At 46.7% G+C, this 27387-nt stretch overlaps 11 protein-coding genes across 15 annotated transcripts; 6 read left to right on the plus strand and 5 right to left on the minus strand.

The window, feature by feature from the left end:
* Positions 1-291: 291 nt before the first annotated feature.
* Positions 292-2332, plus strand: LOC6588205. Its single transcript, XM_002013706.2, has 3 exons — positions 292-1008; positions 1071-1943; positions 2009-2332. Exons 1-3 carry the CDS (start codon positions 417-419, stop codon positions 2236-2238), a joined length of 1695 nt encoding a protein of 564 aa, XP_002013742.1. The 5' UTR covers positions 292-416; the 3' UTR covers positions 2239-2332.
* Positions 2271-3752, minus strand: LOC6588207 (mediator of RNA polymerase II transcription subunit 6). The gene is made up of 4 exons (XM_002013707.2): positions 3086-3752; positions 2856-3030; positions 2685-2790; positions 2271-2622 (listed from the first exon to the last, which is right to left on the minus strand). The coding sequence occupies exons 1-4, from the start codon at positions 3286-3288 to the stop codon at positions 2330-2332; spliced, it is 777 nt and encodes a 258-aa protein (XP_002013743.1). The 5' UTR covers positions 3289-3752; the 3' UTR covers positions 2271-2329.
* Positions 3753-3900: 148 nt separating this feature from the next.
* On the plus strand, positions 3901-6238 carry LOC6588155 (N-alpha-acetyltransferase 80). 2 transcript variants are annotated; one of them, XM_026988724.1, is made up of 3 exons: positions 3901-4252; positions 4892-5006; positions 5095-6238. In XM_026988724.1, exons 2-3 carry the CDS (start codon positions 4974-4976, stop codon positions 5596-5598), a joined length of 537 nt encoding a protein of 178 aa, XP_026844525.1. In that variant the 5' UTR covers positions 3901-4252; positions 4892-4973; the 3' UTR covers positions 5599-6238. The 2 variants fall into 2 exon arrangements, with proteins under 2 accessions (XP_026844525.1, XP_002013744.1); XM_002013708.2 differs by lacking the exon at positions 4892-5006 and having other exon boundaries at positions 3902-4252.
* A 524-nt stretch (positions 6239-6762) lies between these two features.
* LOC6588134 (flavin reductase (NADPH)) lies at positions 6763-7754 on the minus strand. Its single transcript, XM_002013709.2, has 2 exons — positions 7536-7754; positions 6763-7482 (listed from the first exon to the last, which is right to left on the minus strand). Exons 1-2 carry the CDS (start codon positions 7606-7608, stop codon positions 6941-6943), a joined length of 615 nt encoding a protein of 204 aa, XP_002013745.1. The 5' UTR covers positions 7609-7754; the 3' UTR covers positions 6763-6940.
* A 122-nt stretch (positions 7755-7876) lies between these two features.
* LOC6588122 (formin-like protein 3) lies at positions 7877-10821 on the minus strand. 2 transcript variants are annotated; one of them, XM_002013710.2, is made up of 5 exons: positions 10303-10821; positions 9725-9974; positions 9187-9630; positions 8251-9123; positions 7877-8186 (listed from the first exon to the last, which is right to left on the minus strand). In XM_002013710.2, exons 2-5 carry the CDS (start codon positions 9959-9961, stop codon positions 8022-8024), a joined length of 1719 nt encoding a protein of 572 aa, XP_002013746.1. In that variant the 5' UTR covers positions 9962-9974; positions 10303-10821; the 3' UTR covers positions 7877-8021. The 2 variants fall into 2 exon arrangements, with proteins under 2 accessions (XP_002013746.1, XP_026846305.1); XM_026990504.1 differs by lacking the exon at positions 9725-9974 and having other exon boundaries at positions 10303-10820.
* Positions 10378-14044, plus strand: LOC6588152 (testis-specific zinc finger protein topi). Of its 2 annotated transcripts, XM_002013711.2 has the most exons (5): positions 10378-10440; positions 11321-11727; positions 11801-12809; positions 12884-13155; positions 13219-14044. In XM_002013711.2, the coding sequence occupies exons 2-5, from the start codon at positions 11325-11327 to the stop codon at positions 14031-14033; spliced, it is 2499 nt and encodes an 832-aa protein (XP_002013747.1). In that variant the 5' UTR covers positions 10378-10440; positions 11321-11324; the 3' UTR covers positions 14034-14044. The 2 variants fall into 2 exon arrangements, with proteins under 2 accessions (XP_002013747.1, XP_026846296.1); XM_026990495.1 differs by having other exon boundaries at positions 12884-14044.
* Positions 14045-14429: 385 nt separating this feature from the next.
* On the plus strand, positions 14430-15440 carry LOC6588123 (40S ribosomal protein S29). Its single transcript, XM_002013712.2, has 3 exons — positions 14430-14510; positions 14933-15032; positions 15095-15440. The coding sequence occupies exons 1-3, from the start codon at positions 14449-14451 to the stop codon at positions 15101-15103; spliced, it is 171 nt and encodes a 56-aa protein (XP_002013748.1). The 5' UTR covers positions 14430-14448; the 3' UTR covers positions 15104-15440.
* A 627-nt stretch (positions 15441-16067) lies between these two features.
* Positions 16068-19082, plus strand: LOC6588073. Its single transcript, XM_002013713.2, has 4 exons — positions 16068-16600; positions 17684-18199; positions 18258-18452; positions 18521-19082. Exons 1-4 carry the CDS (start codon positions 16249-16251, stop codon positions 18736-18738), a joined length of 1281 nt encoding a protein of 426 aa, XP_002013749.2. The 5' UTR covers positions 16068-16248; the 3' UTR covers positions 18739-19082.
* A 382-nt stretch (positions 19083-19464) lies between these two features.
* Positions 19465-19877, minus strand: LOC6588063 (metallothionein-1). The gene is made up of 2 exons (XM_002013714.2): positions 19792-19877; positions 19465-19723 (listed from the first exon to the last, which is right to left on the minus strand). The coding sequence occupies exons 1-2, from the start codon at positions 19811-19813 to the stop codon at positions 19623-19625; spliced, it is 123 nt and encodes a 40-aa protein (XP_002013750.1). The 5' UTR covers positions 19814-19877; the 3' UTR covers positions 19465-19622.
* A 76-nt stretch (positions 19878-19953) lies between these two features.
* On the plus strand, positions 19954-22257 carry LOC6588059 (GTP-binding protein Di-Ras2). Of its 2 annotated transcripts, none has more exons than XM_002013716.2 (5): positions 19954-20424; positions 21203-21543; positions 21615-21800; positions 21856-21927; positions 21985-22257. In XM_002013716.2, exons 2-5 carry the CDS (start codon positions 21373-21375, stop codon positions 22255-22257), a joined length of 702 nt encoding a protein of 233 aa, XP_002013752.2. In that variant the 5' UTR covers positions 19954-20424; positions 21203-21372. The 2 variants fall into 2 exon arrangements, with proteins under 2 accessions (XP_002013752.2, XP_026844151.1); XM_026988350.1 differs by lacking the exon at positions 19954-20424 and adding an exon at positions 20465-20843.
* A 2344-nt stretch (positions 22258-24601) lies between these two features.
* Positions 24602-26893, minus strand: LOC6588032. Its single transcript, XM_002013717.2, has 6 exons — positions 26558-26893; positions 26239-26490; positions 26039-26179; positions 25843-25982; positions 25656-25786; positions 24602-25591 (listed from the first exon to the last, which is right to left on the minus strand). The coding sequence occupies exons 1-6, from the start codon at positions 26819-26821 to the stop codon at positions 25128-25130; spliced, it is 1392 nt and encodes a 463-aa protein (XP_002013753.1). The 5' UTR covers positions 26822-26893; the 3' UTR covers positions 24602-25127.
* Positions 26894-27387: the final 494 nt, after the last annotated feature.

Raw genomic sequence — 27387 nt, forward strand, 5'->3', positions numbered from 1 at the left:
TCAAATATACTGAAATATACTTAAAATATACCGTCGCATTTTCAAAAATACGGTAAATATACCGGACGCTCGTATTTTATGTAATTTTATTCAATCAAAGAAGGCGACGAAATGTAAAACTTTCAAGTGCTGAATTAGTTTATTTTACCATATTCAGTATATAGTTGTGCCGTGTCGAGTGTGTCTCGGAAAATAAATGTTAAGAAAATTATTGATATTTATTGCATTTTTCGAATGACTAGTGTTGGAAAATCTTTTTTAAATATTAGCGGCTTTGTTTTTGGTACAGCGTCGGTTCTGGCGTTCGCAAATTGTTTTTCATTGTTAGTGGCGTTTCTTTTAGACAAATCAAATTTACTTTGAGTAGCCAATTGGGCAAATTATTAACCAGACGAAACTAAATAACGAGGACAGTAATGGACGACTCCCGTCGCTCGATCGCGGCCAACGAGGAAAGTATTTCCATGTACTTGTCCTTTGATGCTGACGACACGCTGTCCAATGTCAGCAAATGGCAATCTGCAGTGGTCAGCCACAACAGTCAATATATGGAGGTGCACAGCTCCAAGATGGAAGCCAATTTGGACAAGACTATAGAAGATAAGGAGATGAAACGGGCTGTCCTCCAGGATCTACACCACTCGGCACTCATTAATTCTGAGCCGAACTCGCCATTGAAACCATTCGACTACTGCTTGTTGAACAAGCACAACGCCTTAAGCTCAACTCCCTCAAAGAAAATCATGGCAGCAGAGTCGCTGGCAATGCCTGTCGAAGTGGATAATGCGGAGAACAAGGAGAACTCACTGCCCGATGAGAATCCAGGCGGCAATAATTCAACAATTTCCAGCTCCTTGGAACTGACGGGTACCACCGTGAAATTCAATACTTTGAAGACTGAAGACTGCACCACGGATGAAGTCTCAATGCAGGAGGTTGCTAAGCCGAATATCCTCAACACCGTTTACCCATTAAGTGCAAATGTAGTCCTAGAGAACATTACCGAAGGTGAGTCTTGTCCCTATCCCCAGTATTCCCGTAATTCTGTATTAAACCGATCCGGTTTTCAGTGTCCAATGAGGATACGTCGGTTCTCGCTTGTTCTCCAGAAGTTAAAGATGTAAAAGAGACTCCTCCAGTCACTGATGTTGTCAAGGAAGTCTCCGAGCTGCTTGCCAAGGCTCTAAAGATATCCAGCACGATGAATCCGTCGACCTCGAAACCATTAACTTTCGAACCCACCAAAAAGCGAGTATCGTTACTTCCTAAAGCTTCTGGGACCTTGCCGCGTCCACGACGCTCAATCTTGCCGACAGGCGCTGTCGAAACGCGCACCTACTCCTTCAAACAACGCATGTCCGTTGTAGTGAAAACTACGCTGAACAGTCCATCCCGCAAGATGGGCGCAGGCGGCGGGCTACCAGTAAGCCGCCGGAGCGTTTTGCCTATACCCAAGACCAAATCTGGCATTTCGCGCATGTCCATATCCACCACAGGGATCAGTTGTCCCAAAAATATCATTCCAGCCGCTTCGAAGGCCCCAACTCAGCCCGCATCTGATGCAGTCTTCAATTGCAAGTCTTGCGGAGCCACTTTCCGTGTGAAGAGCCTGCACGATAAGCATGTTCGCATGCACGACATGGTAGAGAATGGACCCAAGACCCTAAAGAAACTAAACGGCAATCCGAGTGCCACTGGCGGGAGCAAGAATCGTTGCAAGTTCTGCGACAAGAACTTCGCCCTGGAGCGTGCTCTGCACATTCATCTGATGCAGAACTGTGACAAAATACCACCAGCCGAAAAGCGCAAGCTGGAGTTCACAGAACTTAATCATGTGAAGAAGGCGCAGCTACCTAAAATAGCTACTGTAGGTGGCGGTGGTCCACCAGTTTTGAGTGTACACAAGGCACCGCCACTTCAAATTACAACACCAATTGGAAAGGGTAAGCTTTAAGTTATCTAAAGGCAGGATGGAGCTGTTCTAACGCCGATTTATCTACCATTCTAGCTGTCCCTAATGGAGCCAAGGACATGGGACCGCCGTCCGTAAAAAAGGCGCCAAAGAACGTTGCCCATGCTGGTGTTTACCGTACGCCCACAAAGACTGTGCCATGCAACATCTGCAAGCAGCCGTTCAAGAGTATACTAGAGTACACCAACCACTGCATGACGATGCACTCGAAGAGTCAGACCCTGAAGGTCGCCACTGAAGATGAAGCACCGAGTGCTAAGGATTAAATCAAACATTTTGTCTTTACTCTAGCTAAGTCTTAGTTCCAGTGTACTTTAATATCCAACAACCGACGAACAAAAATACACACTAACAGAATCACTTGGACTTCTTTTCGGGTGGGGGTTTCATGTCCACACCCTCTGTCTTTATATCCAGCGGCCCCGTGGCATTGTTCATATCGGTTGCATTGATACCGCCGGGTGTCATTTCATCCCCCGCTGCCAAGGGCTGCTGCTGGAGATTCTGTAGCATGGGAGGGATGGGCGGTGGAAACTTGCGTAACAATTCGGCCAGCAGCATGTCCACACGTTGCTTCTGGAACAGAGTGCCGCTATTTTCATCCTTCACAGCGCTGGCATCTTTTTTGTCCGACTTGGACTTGTCGGACACTGCAGAAAATATTCTAATTAAACAGGAAACAGAGAATTTGCAAACACGTATTGATGCTTACAAACTTTGTTGGAGGAAAAATCCCAAGTGTATCCTTTGTTGGGGTGATACCGGGCATAGCTGCTGGCCTCCTCGAAGGCAGACTGAAGATTGACGACTGTGTTGAGCTGAAAGCAAATGGGCTTAGCTTAGCCTTGGGTTGCTCTAAATAGTACATTAATGGAGTACATACTATGCGTGCATTGATGACGTTTGCCAAATCGGGCGCCTTGTAAACAGTGCCTCCAATTATATAGTAGTCGGCAATGGGTGTCGCTTCCGAGGGATTGTGACGATGCTGTTTGCGTATCACATACAGAATGGGTTCGGCCACATGCAGTAAGATGTACTCCAGTCCAATCATGTTGCTGCGAATAAAGTTATCATTAGCCAAGTGGATTAGTGGATGAAGAGCGAGCCTACTGCAAATGCTCGGGACCCAGCCGCTGCATCCGTATCGTCTCGTTGTTGCACAAATGGTCGTAGAACGGATTGGACTTGCGGCAGAAGTAGTCCATGACAGTCTGGGGGCTCAGCGTGGCCATCATCTGGGTGTCATGCCAGGATAGCCGCAGATGGTTCTCTGGCGCATTGGCATTGGCTTGGGCCATTTGTCGGTTCGCCATGGCTGCCAAACTGCACGTGTTCCTGCTACTGAAGATGTTACAACAGCTCTTGCACTTGGATTCGGTTTGCTTTGAGAGGCAACAAAGATAGCGCGTTCTTTCGCCGGCGACGACAACGACGTTGTCAATGACAGAGGTAATTTAGTGGGTCAATGACGCAGAGCGCGCTTCTTTCCTAATTCTCGGTTTGTTTACAACCTATTTTTAGCAGAACGCTGCCACTTTTAAACGTTTAGCAGTACGCTGATGCCTTTTTTGATTTATTTGTTGTGTAATAAATAATTTAGTCCCACTGTCGCGTATATTTTCGCTACTGTGTCTGCTCCGAAAAACTCCGCGAGAATATTGTAAGTGAACCAACAAACTGGGAATCGAGTGTTTTCCGCTATCTGCATGCTCCATGCCATGCCATCCGTATGCACTTTTCTACCAACAAACAAATACACTGTTTTTGTTTCGATTTTGTTTATACTCTGTTTTTGCTTGTGCCGAGTGGGCAGCACTCGCCGCTCAGCCGAGTGGGCAGCGCCGGTCTGTTTGGAACGGGATGGCAGCGCCGTCTGTTCGGACCGAGATGGCAGGCCAGGCCAAGAAGAAGCAGAGCGCAGCTACATATATAAATGAGTTTAAAAATAAAAACATTCCGTTTTAAATCAAACTGATATTCAATTTTCCGGGCGCGCAAATTACTATACGCGCCACACACACACACACACACACTTTTTGGTCAAACAGCTGGCTGACCGAGAAAAACACACAGTACCCGATGTCGCTGCTGCTACAAATACAAGCAAATAATAAGCACTCATATTAAAGTTTGTTTGCCGCTCACACGCTCTATAAACGGTCAGAGAACTTGGCCCATTTCATCCTCAATATTGGGAACCATATCAGTTTGTTCTGTTCACTTCGTCGTGGCGCACGGGAGGAATCAAAGACACAGCAGCGACGAGCTCTCGCAATGGTAACCTATCATAAAATCAATACCAATTGTTAAACAAAGTGTGTGTACTGGTGCGTGCCCAGGTTGGAGGGCACCCACTTCCACTTCATTTGTACATAGGCGACTCTTGGCGCCACAGCAACAGTCATAGCCTTGATCATCTGCACACATCCATTATTATTAGTTGATTCCATATATTTGTGTACATATGTACGTATGTTTTTGTAGGCGGCCAGTCAATGCCGCAACGCACATAGTCTCGCACATACATACATACATGTATGAGAACGTTCTTTTTTTTACGCCTCACCTTGATTTTCGAAAAATATTGTATAGATATGTACATATATATACACACATACGTATGTTTCGTGTGCGTGTGTGTGTGCTGTTTCAGTGGCAATACGTTTTGTATTCTTTGATGCTGATTATTCCAAATTCCTGCACTTCTTGTCCTGCGTCGATAGCACTGCCAGCATTTTAGCCCTGAGTCCCAGTGGACGGTAAACTGCTGGCAGTGTGGGCATGTTTCTTTTTCTGATGCTGTCCTAACCCATACCATATATTATGTGTATTTCCTGTGTATATTACCCATAAATATGTTCAGTGTGCTTAAAGTTGGCCAGCGAAAAGAAACAATTCTGTTCTATTCTCTTCTAGATTGTTGCACCCTTTCATACCTTAAGCGGGCACAACGACAGTAGGTCCGGCCCAGCCCAGTCTCATTGTCAGTTTCAGCGATATGCGCTACATAAAACCGGAGCCGTATTATGAAGTAAACGATCAGCAGCACCGAATCTATTACAGCATCCACTCTCCGTCCGCCACGAGTATCGGATATACTAACACTATCTTACTTACAGGGGCTTCCACCGTTCAACGTTACTGGCAGCCCGTTCAATGTGGTGCCCATACACAACTATCCGGAGCTGATGAAGGACACCTGTGCTCTGATCAATGCCGAATGGCCCAGATCCGAGACGGCGCGAATGAGGTCCTTGGAGGCTTCCTGCGACACATTGCCATGTAGTTTGGTCCTCACCACAGAGGGCATGTGCCGGGTTATAGCGCACCTCAAGCTCAGCCCGATCACGGCCAAGAAGAAGGCCTGCTTTGTAGAGTCTGTTGTTGTAGACAAGAGCTACCGCGGCCAGGGATTCGGAAAACTGATCATGAAGTTTGCCGAGGACTATTGTCGAGTTGTGCTCGACCTGAAGACAATATATCTATCAACCATCGATCAGGATGGCTTCTACGAACGCATCGGCTATGAATATTGTGCGCCCGTCTCCATGTACGGGCCGCGTCACTGCGAGTTGCCCAGCTTACAAAATGCCAAAAAGAAATACATGAAGAAGGTCTTATAGACATCAACGCCAGTAGTAGTAGTGAGATTGGCTACGTTGAACAGTGCCGAGCAGGAACAGCAGCAGTCTGTGGCCGTTAACTAGTCAAATTTGGTAAAAGGTTCACCTGCCAGCAGCTGTGCCGTAGTCTGATCGCATTTTACCAATTTAGGGGAATGTGCCACAATGCCACACGCGCATTGGTAGTTGCAGCATAAGCTTTTGATTCCATTACACCGATAAGCAATATTCATTTCATGATACGCTTGTGTTGATTTTTGAATAATACTTTCCGCGTGTATTTTGTAAACTTTTTGGTTCTTTTTGTATGACAAAAGTCAAACCGATTTGTTTTGTTTTTATTTTAGTAATCCGTTTGTTTAAGGCATGGTACTACAGATGTTATCCTAATCCTAAATGAGGTATTTGTATGTAAAATAAGTTGTGTGAACTTCTGATGATGTGTTACTAGTGTTTGCTCAAGCGTGTGCATAATTGCTTTCTAGACGAATAACTACCTGCCTATGATGATAATAAGCTAAGAAAATAGCTCAAGTATCTTCCAAACGAAACATAGCATAGAAACATATCGAAGCCCTAGCATTAAGCACTCAACGAAGGCAATAACTTATAATAAAGATATGTACGTAGAAATTGTAAATGCCAAAAAGCCTCAAGTCTGTTCCTGGTCGGAAGTCTCCGTCTCACGGCGGAAGCATCTGCCTGTATAATGAATTATGTATGCACATCAGACCATCATCTGTTCAGACAAGTTCAAGTTCACGGTTGCGACATCTATGAATTGATGGTCTGCTGGTGTGCGGCGTTATTTTTATGCAGCTATATTTGACGGGGGCCCGCTAGCATGTCGGTCGGCTGCCCAGCGAGCGTCATGCAAAATTCTTACACAAAAATAAACACCAGCATGATGTAAGGGGCGAAGAGAGATCTCGACTGCCAGAAAACTGTCGCGAGTCCCTCTCTCTCTCTCTCTGTGGCGTACGCCAATTTGTTCTTGGCATTTCTCTGAAAGCGGAAGCTGTTTTGGCCTGGGGTTCTACGGGTTTTTTATGGTTACACATTTTTTAAATACCTGCCTGTCGTTTAATGCGACAGGTGCTAATGTTTTCAAATTCTAAGCGTTCGATGCCAACTGACACGATATTGCACGTAATTTCAATTAAATTATTCAGAATGGAAAGTTTTATTGTGCGTTCGCTCACATTACATAAAGGTATGTACTTATATAGATGGTTAGTTTGACTTAACAGGCTTGAATATGAATATTCTAGAAATCCGAAATGATTTCGCATTTATATGCACAGCAGTCGGATTTGTTTTTGATAATTTATGATGGATTGCTTTAGGCACTTTTTGGGCTTTTGCCAATGCCGCAAACCTTTCCATAATGCTCCGGCTGGTCCAGGCTATCAACAATGAACTTTCCTAGATCGTATTTGGAAACTAGACGTCCTGGTGCCTCGTCGTAAACCACGGTATACCCACTGGCCGGTTCGTCGGCAATGTGCGGTGGCAGAATGGCAATCCAATCCAATCCCGAGGCCTTTGTCAAATCCAGCATGCGCTTATGTTCCTCGTTCAGGCGGTGAAATACAGCGGGCACCTCGTTAAGGGGACGCCACAAGAACGAAGACATGACAATGGAGAACTTGGTGAGCTTTTCCTCCTTCATTGCCTTAATGAGGTTCTCCGTGCCACGTGATAGTTCGGTGGTGGCCTCCAGTTTGTTACGGGTGCCCAGAACAACACAGACGCCATCCACGCCGTCAATCAAGCGCTTTACATCATCGTAATTGGTGGCATCGCCTTTCACCAGTTGAACTTTGGATTTGAAACGTTCGGGCACAGTGGCCTCTGTACGATAAAGTAGGCGCACCGTCAGACCTGCAAGAATTGATTCGTTTAGGGTCAAAGCTCTGAAGAATAAGAATACCTACCTTTCTCTATGGCGTGGTCTACGGCACACTCTCCGGTCATGCCGGTGCCACCAATAACTGCAATGCGTTGCATAATTCAGACTCCGTACTTCCCAATGGCACTCTGCGCGTTTTCCCAAGTCCACACTTGTTGCAATTCACTATCAAAACTGCGCAAATGCTAGTTATCCAGCAAGAAAGCAAATCAGAAATAATTCCAGTAGTTTCGTGTTCCCAGAGGGACCGGCGTCAGCTGATTGTGGCTTTGCACACAAGCAAAAAACAACGGACATACGAGACTTTTTTTTACGAGTATGTGTGCTTATGAAGAATCAAGTCTGAAATAACACAGATATGCCCTATCCTATCATGGAAGTCATATTTATTTACAAAGGTTTCATTTGTCATGGTTATTTGTATTTAAAACTTAAAATTGTTAATATGGCAGCCTTGTATTTCGTCCAGTGCTGTAAAGTGTGGCGGCGGCCACAATTAAATATTTAACGGCTATGCTTGTGATTCATCGGAATATGGATTTTCGGCCGGATTCTTTGTACGTCTCAGCGTAAGTCCAAGCTTCAGTTCACTCATGAAATCCATTGCTGGTGGTGCTGCTTTTCGTTCAGGTCGTGGTTTAATGCCGCTTATTGTAGCTGCCTTTGTATCAACCTTCTGCAAGTGCAAGTGTGAGTGGGATGTGAGAAATTAGATCGTCAATTTGCAATCAATTTATTACCTTTAGTGCTACTCCATTCCGTATACTCTCCAGGAACGCATCACGATCTCCGCCCGCAGAAGCCGTGGGTGCAGCTTTAGGCAGATCTGACTTTGGGATTGCCCTGGGAGGTCCGCCCGCGGTTAAAGCTGGCATCGGCGGCGGTGGTGGTGGTGGTGGACCACCAGATGTAGTTGCAGCCGGCATTGGGGGTGGCGGCGGAGGAATGCTTGATGCAACTGGACTCGGCCTTTGCTGCGGAGGTGGAGGAGGCGCATAGACCGCAGCTGGTGCCTTGATCGAAGGTGCTGGTTTGATTGGAGGTGCAGGCGGTGGTGGCTTAGAACCCGTTGCGTATTGCACGGCCATCATCGAGCTGGTGTTGGGCAAAATCGTTGGCTTCGGAGGCGCTGGTGGTGGGATGCGCATTGTGCCTGCTTTTCTTTGTGGCGCAATCGTGGCGTACGTTTCGGTCGCTGATTTTTGAGGACCAGAGGGTCGCACTTGACGCATGTCAATGGCGGCCGGATACGCGTACGTATTGTTAGCTGTCACAGCCGATGGCGGCGGAGGCACTTTCGGCCTGATGACTTGATGTGGCTGAGACTGAACCTGGACGGGAACAACTGAACCAACCTCCTGCTGTCTGAATGGCGTCTGAGCTGCTGGCTTCACCACAGAAGGCATATCCATATCCGAGATGTCCACAAAGCGTGATGTGAGCGAGGCGTAGTTGGCGAAACTCGGTGTGGGACCTGGCTTCAAAATCAGTGGTGTTGGCGGAGGTGATGGCGGCGGAGTGATCTTATTGTTTGTTGAAATTGTGGCATAGAGGAGTGGCCGTGGCTGGTGTTCCTGAACTTTCGGCTGAGCCTGAAAATCCTGCTTTTTGGGCTGCGTGAGTAGAAGATTGATCAATAAGTATTGCACTTTTCTGTTCAGCTCGATCCCACTTACCATCCAGGTGAAGTTCGAATGGACAATCTTCTTGATGACATCCTGGCGCCGCATGTCCGCTATGTCCGCCTCCGTAATACCCCGCTCCATCATGTACTTCCTCAGGACGTTGTCGTTTGCATCGGCGTTCAGGTCGAAGGCGTTTCTTGTGCGATCCCGCGTTACGTCGCCGGACACATGCTGAAAGTTTACGGGGCCGCTGATCTCATACTTGGAGCCCTTGTTGCTGACCAGGACGCTTGTGCCGAAGCTGGGTCCTGCAATGGCAGTTGATGGCGGGGCGCCGAGGTAGCGGTCCAAGCTGTTCGATGAGGAAGAGCTCTTCATGCTGTACAGACTGGCGTTGTCGGCGTAGGGCGTGGTTCTGGCTGTGGCAGCGGGAGGTGGGCGTACGGCAGGTGGCGGATGGGCAAAGACGTCGCTACTCACTTGCATGGACGGCGGCTGAAACGACAGAGAACAGCAGCATTCAAGTCAAATGTATGTGACATGGCGAGATGATTGCGGAGTGCACTATTTTGTTGTTGTTCGCCATTACCACCCAATAACCTGGCCCTTTATGGCTCCTAATTATGTCATAGACATAGGCCCGTCTCAGAATTGCCGGCAGACGGTCAAGGTCGTCGGACAGGTTGGCCTTCCGTAGGTATAGCTGGAGCATTTCGTCGGTGCCACGACCCCGCACATCGAACGTCTTGCGGAAGTCGAGGGCCTTGCCCTCCACATGTCTAAACTCCACGGGCTCGGAGATGTACGCGTACGAGTAACCGTCCATGCTGCGCCCAACACTAAAAGAATCGGATACGGATACGAGTTGGATACTGCGTTAATACGGTTCCAATAAGACGGCCGCCCCATCCACTGACTTGGCACACAGCCCACTCGGAACAAACTCACGGACTCCCTCCCCTGCCCGTTTCCACAGTGCGCTATGGGCATTATCTTGTAGCCAATTTACAGATAAGAAGTTTATCAATTTGGGGATTCGGATTGGTGTTTGGTCGCGTGACTCATAGCTGTCTCATCAGTCACCAGGGAAATTCACAGAGCCTCTCAAACGCAGTTGGTAGAGGCAGCAGCAGCATGCAGCTCGTGTCCAAGACCCCTCGTAATTACCGTTGACTCGTACACCGAAAATGTCCGTCCAAGGTTTCTCCAGAGCTCGGGAAGATCGCAGACGTAAGGAAGCCGTAACCGCAGCCGGAGCAAGTTTGAACAGCAGAAGGCAGTTGGTCGGACTGATTAACGGCAGTGGTATGTCATGTTAGGCCCTGGCGTTTACTCATTTTGCAAAGCGCCTTATCTAGAGTCACTGATAACTGGGGACCAGGTAATCACCTAGAGCAGCGTCGACATCGACAGGCCAGAGCCAAAAGAAAATATAAACAATGAGCATGAGCTTTGTTTCGGTAGTGGTACTCCACCTGTCATTTTGCCTAGTATGTGACTAATGTCTGCAGAGAGCGGAAACTGGTTCGAGAATATTGGGTTTGGACTGATCTTAACATGAAGGCACAACCCCCAGTGAGGTCTCTTGAATCGGAAATAAAGGAGCATATACTATTTTTAAGGCAGGCATGTAATTTTTGTCTGATCTGACCATCATGTACTAAGTAGACCATTATTAGACATATTAAAAATATATATCAATTTTTTAACACAATGAATAGCAAAGTCGAATTTTATGCTTACTTATCTTCTACTAAGTAGAATCAATATATATAGGGCAAAGCAAAAGATTAATGAAGCACGTATTGCTGGCAAATCTCAGGACTTGCGGCTATATGTCCTGAATTTTCCATCTAAAGTGATGCAAATAGAAAAGTTTTATTTTATTGCATTAATATCATAGTTTATCGAACTAATTCGATTAAAAATATCTTCGATTTTGAGGTTAGGCTTTGATTCTTTCACTACTATCGTTCAAAAATATTTATCCTCATGCCTGGCATTAATTGTCAAATCATTTAGTTTTCGGATTTGGGGCTAGGCCAAAATCATTCTCTAATTTGTCGGCAAAGTCGTTGTAATTTTAATCCGAAAAAAAATTGAAACTTGTTCGAACTCGGAATTTTTGGAAAGTGCAAAAAAAAAAAAATATTTATTGGTCCGAAAACTTTGAAACTTCTTGCAGAGCCATGGCTGACGAGAATTTTGAGAGCTTGGAGCTCAACGAGGGGGTGCCCGGTGAGTATACGCTGGCGGAGATTGAAGTTGGCGACAAGTCGCAGCTGCATTTCAGCCACCTGCCGGATGCCACAGTCCTGGCACCCAGCGAGGGGAACAGCCAAGTGAAGCGAGTTCTCGGCCAGGAGGAACTGGTCCAGCTCTTTACCAGGCCACCGCCACCGCCACCCATCATCCAGATGTCCACTGAGGTGGTTCTTCAGCGCACTCTGGAGCATCCTGCGCTGAAGCAGATACTCCAGGAAGCCGACGGCCAGCCAGATTTTGATCCGGCAGCAGAGCAAATGAAAATACGCGAATTCTTGGCAGGCGTCACCAACAGTAAGATGACCACAGAGGAGTCGGTCTTTCAAGGTAGACAACTGCAGTCCCATTCCCTCTCATCCCTCATATCAGAAGATTGCGTTCTCGTTGCTCTTTCCCCCAGCACAACGCATGAGCACGGGATCGACTGGGTCCCGCATCTACAAGTGCCGTCACTGCGGTGGCAAGTACGACGCTGTGTACTTCTCCAGTCACATTTGTTCATGCGAAGACGTCGCAAAGCCCGTCTATGAGACATTCGGACATCAGGATAAGCCACGAGCAGTGAAGACGGCGATGGAAATGGGACTGGTCCCGGCGCCACGTTATGTTCGAGGCACCGAGCGCATCATCTTGGAAAATCAAGTACGCCTACGCCGCTACATGAAGGACGAACTGAAGTACGATGTCACCACGGGCGTAGACAGTTCGGTGCCCAGAAAGACGGGCAAGCAGATCAACGAGTGCGGTATATGCGATCGGCAGTTCGTGCATCCCTCCGGCCTGGTGCGCCACATGGAGAAGCATGCCCTGAACCTGATCGCCCCACAGGCCAATGCGCCATCGAACCCGGCTCCGCCTGCCCCCGGCCTGGCCGTAGTGATAAAGTGCAACGACTGTGGCCGCATCTTCTATGACAGCAAGCAGGCCATGGAGCATGCCCGTGTCCATTATCCCGATCAACCGAAGTTATTCGAACCACTGACGTCTGAGAACGAATCCGAAAAGAAAGATTTCTGTAAGCGTATGCTGAAGGGGGACTGGCTTTTCTTTTGTGTGCAGTCAAAGAAACGAAGTGTCGATCAGAAGCAAGAGAAGCGAGCGTTTGAGGCCGGGCTATCTAGCACCCTGATCCTCGGCAGTGTACTGCAATGCGAGTTTTGCGAGTACGTATTTGCGGATATTGAGAAGCTGCTTGTCCACTCGGCCGCTCACGTGGCGGAGAGGCGCTTCGAGTGCACCGCCTGCGGCATTACAATGAACACGACCAAGGAGGCCAGTGTGCATTTCCAGACGGAATGTATATTCATGCGCGAGGAACTCAAGCGGCTGGATGTCTCTCTGTTTCGGTACTTTGTGTGCAATGTGTGCGAGCAGAAGTTCTCCACTGCAGACCTGCTGCAGGAGCACCGGTAGATGTCGATCCACTTCCCTATCTCATTCCATTCCCTTTCATATCAAATTGTCCTTCTCTCCAAACTCCTAGATACATCTACTACCATTACTTTCCACGCCTCACCGCCGATGGCAGTACACTTGTGCTGCCCTGCGAATATTGCGATGCCAACTTCACGCATGCCCACGAGGTGGAGGAGCATAACCAGGAGAAGCATCTGAACAGGAAGAGGCGCGAAAAGGAGACGCGCACCAACGGCCCCAGCTATGGCAACGGCCGCCTTCGCCATTACCTGTGCGACGTCTGTGGAAAGTCGTACACTCAGTCCAGCCATCTGTGGCAGCACTTGCGCTTCCACCAGGGTAAGTGTCAGCTGTGTCAGCGTAGTCCCTGGCCGATCACCAGCTCTCCCGTGGGCCTGACAGGTGTCAAGCCCTTCGCCTGCCAAGAGGCCAATTGCGATAGGAAGTTCACCATCCGTCCGGACCTCAACGATCACATCCGCAAGTGTCATACTGGAGAGCGACCGTATCATTGCTTGGTGTGTGGAAAGCGCTTCCTCACCGGCTCCGTCTTCTATCAGCACCGTCTTATACATCGCGGGGAGCGGCGCTACGAGTGCGATGAGTGCGGCAAGCGGTTCTACCGAGCCGATGCCCTGAAGAACCACCAGAGGATCCACACTGGCGAGAAACCATATAGCTGCCTCTTCTGCACAAAGACATTTCGCCAACGCGGAGACCGGGACAAGCATATACGTGCACGGCATTCCCATTTGGACGCCAACTCGCGTCTTATGATGCAGATGCAGAAGTTTCAGCTGGAGTCGGCGCAAGCAGCAAAGGCCAGAATCCAGCTGGAGCAAATGGGCGATGGTGACAGCTACTCGGCGGAAGCATCAGGATCTCATGTCGGTCCTGAGGAAGATGGTCCAAACAACTTCGCTACGGAAGAACAAGATGGAATGTATTGCGATCCAATGGATGGATTCACTCCAAGCCAATTTGAGATTCAGCAGTGTGTGGAGGAGGCTGAGCCCACGCCCATGAATGAAGACGTAGATCAAGAAATAATTGTGTACGAGAGCCCAGAGCCGACTATGACAATTTCTTATGAACCAAAGCCAGAACCACAGCAAATGGAACAGGAGATTCCAGTGAAACCCGAAAGACCAAAGCGTAAAATTGTAGTGGTTAAGAATAATCCATCTCTACCGTTTTATCCAAATTCATACATGTAAAATTGTGTAAATATGTTTATATATGCTTTTTATTTAAAATAAGCCGCCAAATCGTTCTGCGGCTCGAAATATAAGTGCATGCGCTTATCGCACAAAAATACCGATATGATTTTAGCAACTACCCTGTCCATCGCCGATTTGATCCGAACTGTGAAAAACAAATCTGTGGATGATAAATCCCACAAATATATCCATATTCATATCGCCAGACAAAAAATATCACCTACAATTTTAGTATCAGCTAAAATATATATTTATCCTTCGTTCTTTTAATTTTTCATCGGTATATTTTGAAAATGAGACGGTATATTTCGGTATATTTCTAACGGTCGGACCGTATTCCTAACGATAACTCGGCACAGTTGACACCTCTAGTTCCTTCTTTCTTTTCGATTTTTCTCGTATAGACGCCAACATGGGTTTCGCTACTCTCTGGTACTCTCATCCACGCAAATACGGCCAAGGCTCCCGATGCTGGTAAGATTTGGGTAGCCCGTGATCTAGCGCATCGAATAGTGCATAACTTGTTTAAATGCTTGCCCCGACTCCCCGTATTTTTATGATTTTCGCATGCCTGTAGAAAGTGAGGTTAATCACGCCCAGTTCTTGTTGCACGCATGGCACTACCATATTTGCTATATTTTGTATTGAATGTGAATTCGTTGCTGAATTAAATGCTAAATGGTATTTGCCCCCGGTTGAGTACGGAAATATGTGTTTAAACATGTTGGACTGTTTCCTTAATTAAGGGTGGCCAAAGTAAAGTTGCATGCGGCACGGCGTCATTCCTTTATAGAAATGGTGCAGCCGACTGCAGCGATAGCTGTGCTATTAACTTTTGCCAAATCTCAAACAATCTATACAAGCATAGAATCTACTTATGACTTGTTTAATTCCAGCCGTGCCTGCTCTAACCGTCACGGTCTCATCCGCAAGTACGGTCTGAACATCTGCCGTCAGTGCTTCAGGGAGTACGCCAACGACATTGGCTTCAAGAAGGTGAGCATTCTATTACAATAACGTTTGCTTTTATCAAAAAACTAATCTCTGTTTTCTTACAGCTGGACTAAGCGTCACTTCTTATTTTAGCGCGCACTAAGCATGTCTAAAAACAACATTCGTTATATTAATATAATCAGTCGCCATCAGTGCGGAGGGGACTGCGTAAATTAATATGCCAGTATGCTGCACCACATAATTTGATCATTTGGAGATTTAAAGAACAAGAAAGCTGTCAGCGTGTGCACTGTGAATAATTGGAGACAACTGATTCCACAACATCATTTTCAACAAGTACAACTACGCACGAACACGTATTTTTACATTCAACACTTTATAGAAAGGGTCTTTGTTCAAATACTAGTTGTTTAAATCGCCGTCTGATTATACCATAACAAGAACCGAAAACCACTGTGTTATATTTTGACTCGGCTGTGATACACTCCAAGGTAGCAGCAGCTTTAACCAACGTAATCAGAACACGCAATCGACTAGGAGATCCAAGATGAGCTAACTGCGGGCCGCCAGTTCCAAGCGCTCGTACTTATCAATCCACGATCTTTAAATCAGGTGCCACCAATTCAAAGCATGAACTGAGCCGATTGTCTGAAATGAAGCTGCTGTCTGTTATCTGTTTCGGGAATATCATGTTGATTAATAGCTGAGGTGAAGAATCGAAAGAGCATTGAAGGAAAGCTAGTTAAGCAGGACACCATCCTTTCTGGAAAGCCGGAAGCAATATCGTGCTCTGAAGCCTACATTTCCTTGTTAGTGGGCTATTGGCATCCATACCGTCTCACCAGCAATAGCTGCATTCACCGCCAAGCGACTGCACATTAGCCCAAAAGCAAAACAAAATCCCAAAACCAGTTTCGTTTTGGCCGCCCCACTGCGGTGCTAAAGAGCGGGTCAGCCCCACAGCTTTGGCTCTCTTAGCTGTGCTAGCAGCGCGATCTCAGCTGGTTTTGTTGTCGGAGCTGCCGAAAATTACAATTTTTGCACATTCGCCAATTGGGGTTTTTGAGTCTGACGCCGTTGCTCGGTGTCTAAACAACGTTGCGCGCTGTGTTACCCGTAGTTTACACAATTCCGATTTGCGTTTGGCCGAGAAATGTGCGTTTAGCGCCTCATTTAGATTTAGACACCAAAGGGTGCGACACTTTGAAGAAACTCGCATCGAGAGGTCGTTGCCAGCTTCGTGACCTGCTTATCCGAGATGAGATTGCTTGTGCTGCTGTGGCTGCCGCTGCCATTTCTAAGCAGCCTCTACCTGTGCATCGGTTATGCAACTGCCACCAAGGTATCTACCCCTCGAGGGGTTGCACAATACAGGCTCCCGCAACCCGCGCCTGCACTAGTGCTGTCAGACAGTGAAGCTGTACAAATGAGGGCGGGAGGAGCAGCTGGGCGGAATGATACGAGCCAGGCAAGATCTCAGACGGCATCGGACCAGCGTAGGCGCACACAGATTGTCCGGCGACGCAGGCCGGTCAATCGAAACTCCAGCACGTCGACCACCACATCAACGACGTCCACAACAACCACGTCGACCACGACGAGTACAACAAGTGAGTGGGATTGGCGAAAACTGCAGCTGGACTTTAGCACTGGTGTCCAAATGCAACTAACCATTGGCCATTCGTCAAGAAAACTAGTCGAAGATGCTGGCACTGACCTAGCTTTCGGTGTCGGTATGGGTTTCGCTTTTAAATTGAAATTGGCAACGACAAGAGCGAAACAGAAGTGGTCAGAGGTTGGGTTGAGGCTGGGGGACACTGACAGCCCGCATACTCTCGGTGGATAATCATTCTGTTGCCTAGAGAGGGGAGCAATCCAAGCCGTATGCAAAACCTGATATACCCGTTCGAATGAGCCATAACTAGTTGAGTTGTTGGTGCTGGTGTCTGGTGCATAGGTTAAGTGCCGTGCCATAGCCAATAACTGGAGCAGCGATGCTTTCGAATTTGCTTTACTGCTGCAGCAGGAGACCTTGATAGCTTCGCGAGAGACAAGGCCGCGGATTGTTGGGGCCTAAGGCCTTTGATAATTTGCCTGAACGCGACCAGCAGCATATTTCGACTTTAGAACTTTTGTAAGTGCAATGCCTCAGCGCCTTAGTTTCCCTTCAGCCTAATGGATGACGCCCTGAACTTGCCACGCAATTAAAGTGTTTTTATTTTACGGAAACTGTGGGCTCGTAAAGTGTCGTTGGGCGCTGATGCTCGTAAAACTAATCGAGGCAAACGCCCTGCTCCTCGGGTCACTTCCCATCCGATTCGTTCGAGTCTAAATTGTTGCAATGGCAGGCCACGTAATTGCAATGGGAATGGGACTGTTGCGAGTGGGGTGGGTGGGAATCCATAGATACGATTCGTTGGCCAACAGGCCACCATGCAATTGTTCACGAATCGTGGCGGTGGCGGAGCATGGGGAAGCAGGCGGGGGGAAGAGGCAACCAAACAAAATAGTAGGTATATTAAAACGCTCTTTATGACTGGCGGGAACTGCGCTTTACTTGGCCTATAGTACGAATAATGTCTGCTATTTGGAGCAGAAATACTACTACGGAATGGCCATTGAGCACATGTGAAATCACCTTTCCATATCTCTCCACCTCTCTCTCTCTCTCTCTCTGTGTGTCTCTTGCACAGCGGCCCGTCCCAGCTTGGCCAATGGCTTCAATTTCTTCAATCCGAGCTTCTGGAGCTTTGGACAGCAGAGTCTGGTTGCAGTTCGGCCGCCAACCAAGCAACCCCATCCGCCCAAGAAGTTCAGTTCCAAGGAGGAAAAGATCAGCTATCGAAAGCCGCCCAAGACCACCATTAAACCCAGATCCAGCCCGACCACAAGGACAGCCACAACCACAACTACAACTGTGAGGCCATCCACAGATGGACCATTCCGTATTGCTCTGCCCACCCTGACATTTTCCAGCGGCGAGGGCAAGGAGCGGGATAGGGAGAAGGAGAAACGAGCTGCCGCCGAGCTACGGCTGCGCTTCAACTGTCCGCGGGAAAACGAGGTGCGCTTCCAGCTATTCCCGAAGATCTGCAAGACGGACAAGGACTGCGCTGTCTGGCAGCGGGACGAGCTGTGCTGCGACATCTTTGGTGCCAGCAGCTGTGTTTCTGGAGTGGCGAAGCCCCTGGAAGAGGCGGTCCATGCACGTGAGCTCAAGGCTTCCTTCGGTGTACGCCCAGCCATTAAACGAACTGTTTCCTTTAGCCATACTCGGCCTGATACCTCGCAAGTGCCCTACCAGGCCGCTGGCCGAGCTGTGGTGGGATGTCCAGGAATGCAGCACGGATATGGACTGCTGGCCAAGAGTCTGCTGCCCCGACGGACGAAGACGGTACTGTCGCACCTCTCAGCCAGAGCTGGAGACGGCGCCGGCGCCAGTCAAGCGTTCTTTTGACTATCGTGAGTGTTGGACTAATCCCAGAGTGATCTTCCGAGTATCCGATAATTATGAATCTTCTTTGTTGCAGTCACCGAGTATCTGGAGTGCACTGCCCCGCCGCCACCAATCTTTGATCTCCACCCAAAGGCGTGTACCTCAACGCTGGACTGTTTCCCGAACGTGTGCTGCCAGGAGGCGGGTCTCCGGCACTGTCGTCCGCCCAAGAAGTCGGTGCTCACACTGATGGCCAATTTTCTCAATGTGGACTTCGTGAAGCGACTCACACAGAACATTGTTATCAAATAAGCCCGGCACTTTACACCCAGTGCCACCAATCGTATATGTACCTTATGTACGACGTATGTACATTGTTGTATATACAGTCGGATCTGCTCTGTGTGAGTGCACCTTCGTTTCAACAATTTCAGAACTGCCGCCGTGATATCTCGCTCGTATTTGTTTACCTAAGTTGATAAACAGAACGAATCATATGTACATATGTACACACAATATACATATGTAGACATACTGCGCATTATGTATACCGAACAGTTCAGTTCCATTCCCCGTCTAAGCCTGTACCGAGGCGTCCTAGTATTAGATGTAGCACATACACACTTCTTAAGTTTCTTTCGTAGGCTTATACAAAATAAAACACCATTATTCGTACACTACAAATGTGGTTAGGGTTGGGGAGGGTCTTTGGTTACCATCGTACCCGTACACCCGGGTCAATTTCAAACGAATTACTCTACAGGTTCTTTGAGTTGAGTGAATTTGATGAGTCTATTGCACTGTCTTGGTATTGGAGGCTTAACTTGAACACTTCTAAAGTGTCGTTAAAGAGCTCGACAACGAGAGAGGCTCGAGAAGATTGGGGCCACCGAGCACTCAAACCCCCCTTAAACATCTTACGGATTTCCACTTAAAAATAGTACATACATATGTACGTCTGTTTATCCTAAGAAAGAGAGAACAAACAGAGAAATGATTTCGCAACTGAAAAACCAGACACGACGACACTGACACCGCTCAAGTTTCAATTGGGTTTATTGGACATTATGCAAAGCGAGGAACAAATTATAAAATAGGTGCTGCATGACGTTTGGAGAGTGCAAAAAATAATACAACGTTATCGGTGCGGGTATGTGGATGGATGCCAGTAGGCTTGGGCGGGCTTGGGATACCCCTCACTTGGAGCAGCCGCACTTGGCTTTGTTGTCGCCACCGCACTTGCAGTCAGTGCCGCAGTTGCAGGCTCCCTTGGGTGTCTGGGTGGCGCATTTGCAACCTGGAGATGCGAAGAAGGACTCAATTAGTTCACAGGATGACACTGGATATTCTTGTCTTCAAACTTACCGGATCCGCATGGGCAAGGCATCTTGAGTTTGGTTTTTGGTGGTTAGTTCACTTGAGGAAGAGTAGAGAAGGTGATTGGATTGTTCACTTGACTGATGCACATCTGCCGGATGCGCCCTGCTTTATACACCGTCGAAACGCGGCTTTCCACACGGCCGGCGGAAAATTTCAATTCCGATTCCCGTTTTGCACACGCCGGCCGGCCGGCTGTGTGGGTGTGGGGCCGTGCGCAAGAGCTTCCGCGCGTTGGGGTTCGTGTCGGGGCTAAAGCTTTCGTAAACGGGTCCGTGGCAATGCGCAGACGCTTGAAAATCTGGCCACCGTTGGATACTGGTGGGGGCAGCAGTAGCAGCAGCAGGGTAGCGTGGCTGGTGGGCGGGACTCGTATGGGATCCATTGGACGATTTCACAGTGCGGCCTGCAGCAAAGACCACGGGCAGAGTTACGGCGGCGGCAGCGACAACGACAACGTTAACAACAAATTCTGCAACGAATCGAAGTGCAACGAAATGCAAGTAACAATTGCGACGCAATTGAAGCTCTCCTCAGATCCTGCAAGCGGCAGGCCACTTTCCCGCAGCTACTATCGCGGCTTCTAGGCGCCCTCGCCTTCGCCATCGCCCCAATGTCTGTGTGAGTAGGCGGAACTGCAGCACAGATAAAATCGATAAAACCAAGCCAAAATAAAATAGGGGAAAATCACCAGCAAAGTGCGTGAGTGTGTAGTGCGTGTGCGTGTGCGTGTGCTGTTTGTGCATGTGTTTGTGTGCGGAGAAGGAAAACAATAAGTGCGAAACAACAAAACGAAACGGGACCCGGACCCGGACCCGGACGCGGACGCGGATACGGACACGGGGTCGCAGGACAATCATGCGGAAGTAAGCAGTTGGAACTTGGGCGGAAACAGACCGACCCCACTGTGCAAGCAAGCTGCTACTGTGGCTTGTCCACCAGCAATCGCCCTGCATTTCCCCCGCACATCAAAGCGTCGCTATTTATACGGGCCCGGCCATCATGCGATACCTGAGCGAACCGCCAACGCAATAATAATAGTATGTAACCCTAATCATAATGATAATGATGAGGTTGATGCCGATGCCGATGCCGATGCCAATGCCGATCTGTCGCGTTGACAACAAAGTCACAAAAAGTAAAAAAAAAATCAATACCCTTCCTTAAACTGGATGGCACATGGCTAAAATTAGCGCAACACTCACGCAGCGTAGTGTTTTTTCCCCTATTTGTGGTTGGGAACCCTGAAGCAGTGCGTCCCACAGCCCACAGCCCACACCCGCACCCACCCCACCCCTTAAACACCCATCGCACACCCGCAAAACCCACAGACGACGAAAAGGTTGTGTTGTGCGTGCGTGGGCGTTATGACCAACTGATTTGCTCTTAATCGTTACAGATAAACGAAAGTATGGCGCTCAAGTAGAACATTCCACAAGCGGTCGACAGCAAGCAAACAAGCCAGCTCCGCTTCCGCCTCCGCATCCGCCTCTGCTGTTGCCAGCTCCTGTGTGGAGGAGCCAACCAATATCGAAACGATATACCACCCACCTCAATTCGCAGCGAGAGATGACGGAGCAAAAGAACCAGGTGACGCGTGCTGCACCGGAGCAGAGCAACGACTACCGAGTGGTGGTCTTTGGTGCCGGCGGCGTAGGGAAAAGCTCCTTGGTGCTGAGATTCATCAAAGGCACATTCCGGGAAAGCTACATTCCGACCATTGAGGACACCTACAGACAGGTGAGTGCTTCGCTGAGCTGAGCTTCTGGGTTCCCATTATCCCATTAATCGCAATCATGATCACTCGGCAGGTCATCAGCTGCAATAAGAATATTTGCACGCTGCAAATAACAGACACAACGGGATCGCATCAGTTCCCAGCCATGCAGCGACTGTCCATATCGAAGGGACACGCTTTCATCCTGGTCTACTCGGTGTGCTCCAAGCAAAGTCTGGAGGAGCTACGGCCCATCTGGGCGCTAATAAAAGAGCTCAAGGTAGGACAGTGCCACAGATCCTAGAGCATCACTTACCTTCCTTTCCTCCATGCAGGGCGCCGACATACCCAACATTCCCGTCATGCTGGTGGGCAACAAGTGTGATGAGACCGCCGAGCTGCGGGAGGTAGGTGCACAGGAGCATGGTCCGGACCATTCTCACTCATACAAATTTACTTCGCAGGTGTCGCAGATTGAGGGCCAGGCGCAGGCCACCACCTGGAGCATATCGTTCATGGAGACATCGGCCAAAACCAACCACAATGTAACCGAGCTGTTTCAGGAGCTCCTCAATATGGAGAAAACGCGTACTGTCTCACTGCAATTGGATACGAAGAAGCAAAAGAAACAGAAGAAGGAGAAAAAGGCAAAGGAAACGAATGGCGCCATACCAGAGAACGGGGAGGCCAGCGCCAGTGCCAGCGGCGGTGCCAAAGAGAAGTGTCGGGTTATGTAAGAATTATCGGATTACATTACAAATGGAGTGATTCGAGTCGATACGAAATGAAATGGTGACAGACAAATACTCGCTTTGGGGCAGTAGCGTTGGGTTGAGGCGGTCTTAACGTTAACGCACACCCCCATCTAGATTTAAACCCGTGCATCCACCCCCCCCCCCCCCCCCCCCCCCCCCCCCACACACACACACAAGCATTAAATCCATACAGTATGTATTTAAGAACACACTACGATTACAATTACAACTACGATTACGGCTATATTTTGCATAGGTTTTATTCAAGCAAAGAATTTTCTAGTCGCACAGTATACACCATATGTGTACGAGTACTATACTAAACAATATGATACTATCCATACTACACGAACATAAAATACAGAACAGAACAGTACACGAACACGTACAGACCCGGCACATCCATGAATGGTAGTAGCCCTATGTTGACACATAATTGCATCTGAAACGCAACGGCATACATATCAAATATTTACACCACACTTGCATGATGCACCACCAATCCAATACGAGTTCGCGATGGGAGAAGACTAGCACAAGTGCCCAGTAATCTGTAGCCCATCCCATGCCACACGTAACCAGGTATAATTGAAAGCTATACCACTACATATATCGTATCTCTAATGAAAGCCAAAGTACCTACTTAAAAGACATAAATCTGTATCTACTTACGATATAAAAGTACTTACTATATTTACATACTTAAACAATCCATTAACAGAAGACTTCTCTATGTAAGTAGTCGACACGGAGACAATTGTGGGGTTGCTCTAGCAGCAAACTATCTAAGAACCGATCCCCCATTACCGCCGTATGCCTCCCCAGACTATCATTGCTGTTTAACTATTTACCACCAAAAAAAAATATAACACAAATAATGAATGAATGAATGTAGTACGAACCAAACCCTGATCGCCACATAAGTAAGCTAATGTATAAAATACTCAAAGCCATGCCACAGTCGTCCCCACACCACATGATCCAGAAAACAAACAGACACGAAATGTTCATAGAAATCGTCTGCTAATCTGCTATTTGTTAATTCTTTGAGCAAATTCCAGATTCCAAATAACGTTGTTTGTGTATTATATTGAATATGTACAATTTTACAATTATTTGCTGTAAGTTATTGACGACCCGAGAGCATTTTAACAATAACAGTAACAAACACAGAAGAAGTGCAAAAATGTGAAAGAAAACCTAAGTCTAAACCTAAGTCTAAGTACAATTGCATCCGTTGAGCCGTAATATGTGGAAGTGAGGCAAAAGAACACGCGTACATCGAAGGATATTTGAGGAGGCATTTTTGCAGCACAGCACCGGAAATGAGAATAAGTTGCCTGTTTTTAAAAAACACAAACACACAAACACACACACACATGTAGTAACTTATGTATAACTTAATACAAACAATTCCAATTATGGCATTCGTTTTCTTAATAATAATTCAATTTGAGATTGGCTTGTGCATAGGCGTAGGAGTTTGCTGCTGTTTGATATTAGGTGGCATTAGTTTTTTAAATTATACGATTACGATTACGATTACGAGTACGAGTACCAATCAGACGTAAGAGAGGTGAGGAGAGACATATATGCTTTAATTGCTGCGAAACCATACTACTATCTGGTTGAAGATGGGCAAACGCAAATGCGAACCAGCGGAAAGTAATTACATTAATTATGATGTTGCTCAGTTGTTACGACCGTTCAAAACAGAATAGAACAGAACAGAACAAAACAGAAAAGCAGACACAAATCGAGAGATGAAAATTACATACTAGAACTAAAAATAAATTGTTGAATTCGAGTAGTGAAATTATTAATCAAGATTATCATAGCGGACCAATTTGCGTATAAGATTTGTGAAATCAATTAGATAATTCTCTCAGTTTGCCATAGAAATGGATGATCGATCGATCTGTATCGGTATCGATATGTATGCCAGCCAGCCTTAGTTATGTTGTCATTTATTGGTAGCCTGCCGTGCTTTAGGTTTTTTGCTTAATGTTTCCTAGTTTTAGGTATGTTAAACGCTAGAGCGAGCAAACTGTTTTTGGTCTTGGCTAGGGCTATAAGAGTGTAGTATGTGCCGTGGATTGGAATTTGCATATAAATTGCGCATGAAACAGGCCAGGCAATTGTGTAAAAGAACACCTAGTTGCATAGTTATTATTATTATATTTATAACAATGAAGTGTAATTAAAGTATAATACAATTTAAGTGCAGTGCATGATTTAAAATACAACGAATAAATATATTTACACCGAAATTCTAATTTTTTTCCTACGAATATATATACACACACCATATAATAGATCTATATACATAGATATTTAAATACGAGTATGTAAATCAAATATATTAGTTGTATACATATTGAACTAGTTTTACACGATTCGAAAACACCGAATACATATATAAATTTCGCTTACATTCAATTAATATGCAACTCCACACAGTGCGACAGAGCGACCACTGCGAATAAGTAAAATGAACGGAAACGAAACGGCTCAGCGCCGCATTGTAAATACGAAATGTTCAACAAATTACATTGAAAGTATATCCAATTTTTGGGAGTGGCCGGCCGGCAGCATAATAAAAACATGCAATAATATATAGACGATTTGGTGGCCTACTTAAAACGATCTTATTGTTGAAGATTAATACTTAACCACACTTATCGTGAACAGGCGAATAAGAACACGCAAAATAATTTAAATAAAGAAACTTTAACTACGACAAATCAACTGCAAATTGAATTATTCTTAGGCACTAGGTTCCAATATAAAATTGGGTAAAGATGATCACGGACAATACGCTTAAAATATAAACTAAGGTTTGCAGCTTACTGCTAGATATTATGTATCGCATCTTCCTCGTGGTCATCCACCACTGTGAATCCATCTTCTTCGGTGATACTATGGCTTTTTCTGTCGCTGCTGCTGCTGCTGTTGTTGCTGACATCTAGTTTTGGTTTTTTATCTTCTGCGGAAGGAGCTTCCAGAGGTCCCATTAGCTCCTGGACTCCCGATACAGCCGGTAGTTGTTGTTTGACACTCTTTTGAGTGTCGCCTATCACGTTCAACAGCATTTTCAGATTCTCTCCTGATATACAATCTCCAACAGTTTCTCTCCCAGCGATCGAAGCCTGAGACTGAAGCATAGGCGGAGTGTCGGTATGGCCTGGTCTAGTGTGAAGTAGTGTACCCCACGCTCTGGGACTAATGATGTATTTGAATGTTAACTTGATAATGTACCCCACCAAAGCTACCAAAAATATGGGAGCAATAAGGTTGTAGGGGAAAGATAATCCAGCTGTGGGTACAATAAATAAATGGTGGTTATCCAGGCACATTTTTCTCTGGCGGAAGGTACTTACAGGACAGCTTCGTCATAGTTTTCGAAACCTTCTCCAAAAGCAGTTCCAATTGCTTAAGAAACAAGTCGTTTATATACATAATGAAGACATGATCTGGTAGGCAGTATGTAAGGTTGAGTTTTGAAGATTTTCTAAAAGACGAAATCAATTTTGTATCTACTGATACCTCTAAGAGCGATCGGTATACCTCAGTCTCTCCTTTTGTTCGGCCTCCGTTGATGGCCTGACCACAAAATTCCTCAGTCGTTGAATCCAAGACATTTCATCGTAGCTTAGCGGTTCCTGGTGACTGTTGATAACATCCAACATAGCGTCAACTTCCAATTTCTGAGGGGAGGTGGTAAGATTAGCAAAGTGTCATTGGAGGGCGTCCTTTTACCCACTCTATTGCACTCCAAATATGTGTGGAAGTATCCACATAGAAGCACGCCTCCTAAAATAACACTGATTAGCCGGAATCGGAAGCGTTTGTGCACAATGCAGACAGCCAAGGCAGCCAGCGCCGCTAAAACCATAAATTGCACCTGTGGGACATGTTTTCGTTGAGCAAATGCTACTTCTCCATAAACAATGCAATAGTCACCTCGGATATTTTCAACAGTTGTGTAAAATCCTTGAGAATATCAGTAACTAAAGCCCACACGCCCATCCCCTGATGTGTATAGTCGCATCCGAAGGCGCCTTCAACGAGTGGCGCTGCTTCCGCCCTCTCCAGTATCCTGGTGAGCAAAATGTCTAGATCGCGAGCATCTTGCACGTGTTCTAGCTCTTCTATTTGTGACGGAAGCAACGAGAACAGCAGCGATCGCTTGTAGAGCGTTGCGGTGGCATCATACTATTTACAAACAAACCATGGTCATGACGTCATGCCAGCCAAATTTGATCTTCAAAAGCAAACTTACCTGCAAACTTTTCCGTTGAAATAGTAGGTTTACAAACTTCTTAAAATACACTAGGGAGAGTGCATCCTCAATGGCAGCCGGAGACCTATGCGGCATTTCCGGGCACTCGCACTGGGGGCAGGATTCGCCAAGGGTCTGATCGAAATCCATGACGAAATTCGACCAGCCGTCATGAGGGTCTATCGGTTTTTGTTCACTACCACTCTGGCAGCACACATTATTAAATATCAATAAGCAACAACTGATTATTGTGCCTGTTTTCATTGCTCTTTTTTTCCAGATGGACGGCGCGGATTAAATAAATATAAGTTTTGTGGCACAGATGGAAATGGCGCGGTAGTGGTATCAAACCATCGAGGGCACTATCGATAGGTTCGATATTTTTGTGCTTTCCGCTGAAATGCGCGAATGAAAAATTGTATATTTGGAAAACTAGATGACTGCGCCTAACAATCACTAATCAAATTATAAAATAAAATCTAATATATCTTAGGAAACAAGCAAAACTGATGTGCGAAACCTCCCTCTGAATCAAAAGATTCAAAACTATCGAGTGGCGCCACTATTAACCAGTTAGTGCTGCCAACTTTCTAGAACAAAAATAGCTGTTTTTGTCGATAACATGAAATATGTATGATAAGATAACAATTTTTTAATCAGCCAGGCTCCGGTTTTCACTTACTTTTGCGGAATACATTTTTAGCCAAAACCTTTGGTTTTCGTTTTTAGTCCCGTTTTCACAAATTTCTTGTATGGAAATATTTCATTCTCTCATCGATTCTGGCAAATAAAAACAGTTGAAGTGGTTATTTTTCACTTTCCTGTTTTGA

This window comes from Drosophila persimilis, unplaced genomic scaffold (assembly GCF_003286085.1).
Source record: "Drosophila persimilis strain 14011-0111.01,24,50 unplaced genomic scaffold, DperRS2 tig00000000-arrow-pilon, whole genome shotgun sequence".
In the NCBI taxonomy this organism is placed as follows: domain Eukaryota; kingdom Metazoa; phylum Arthropoda; class Insecta; order Diptera; family Drosophilidae; genus Drosophila; species Drosophila persimilis.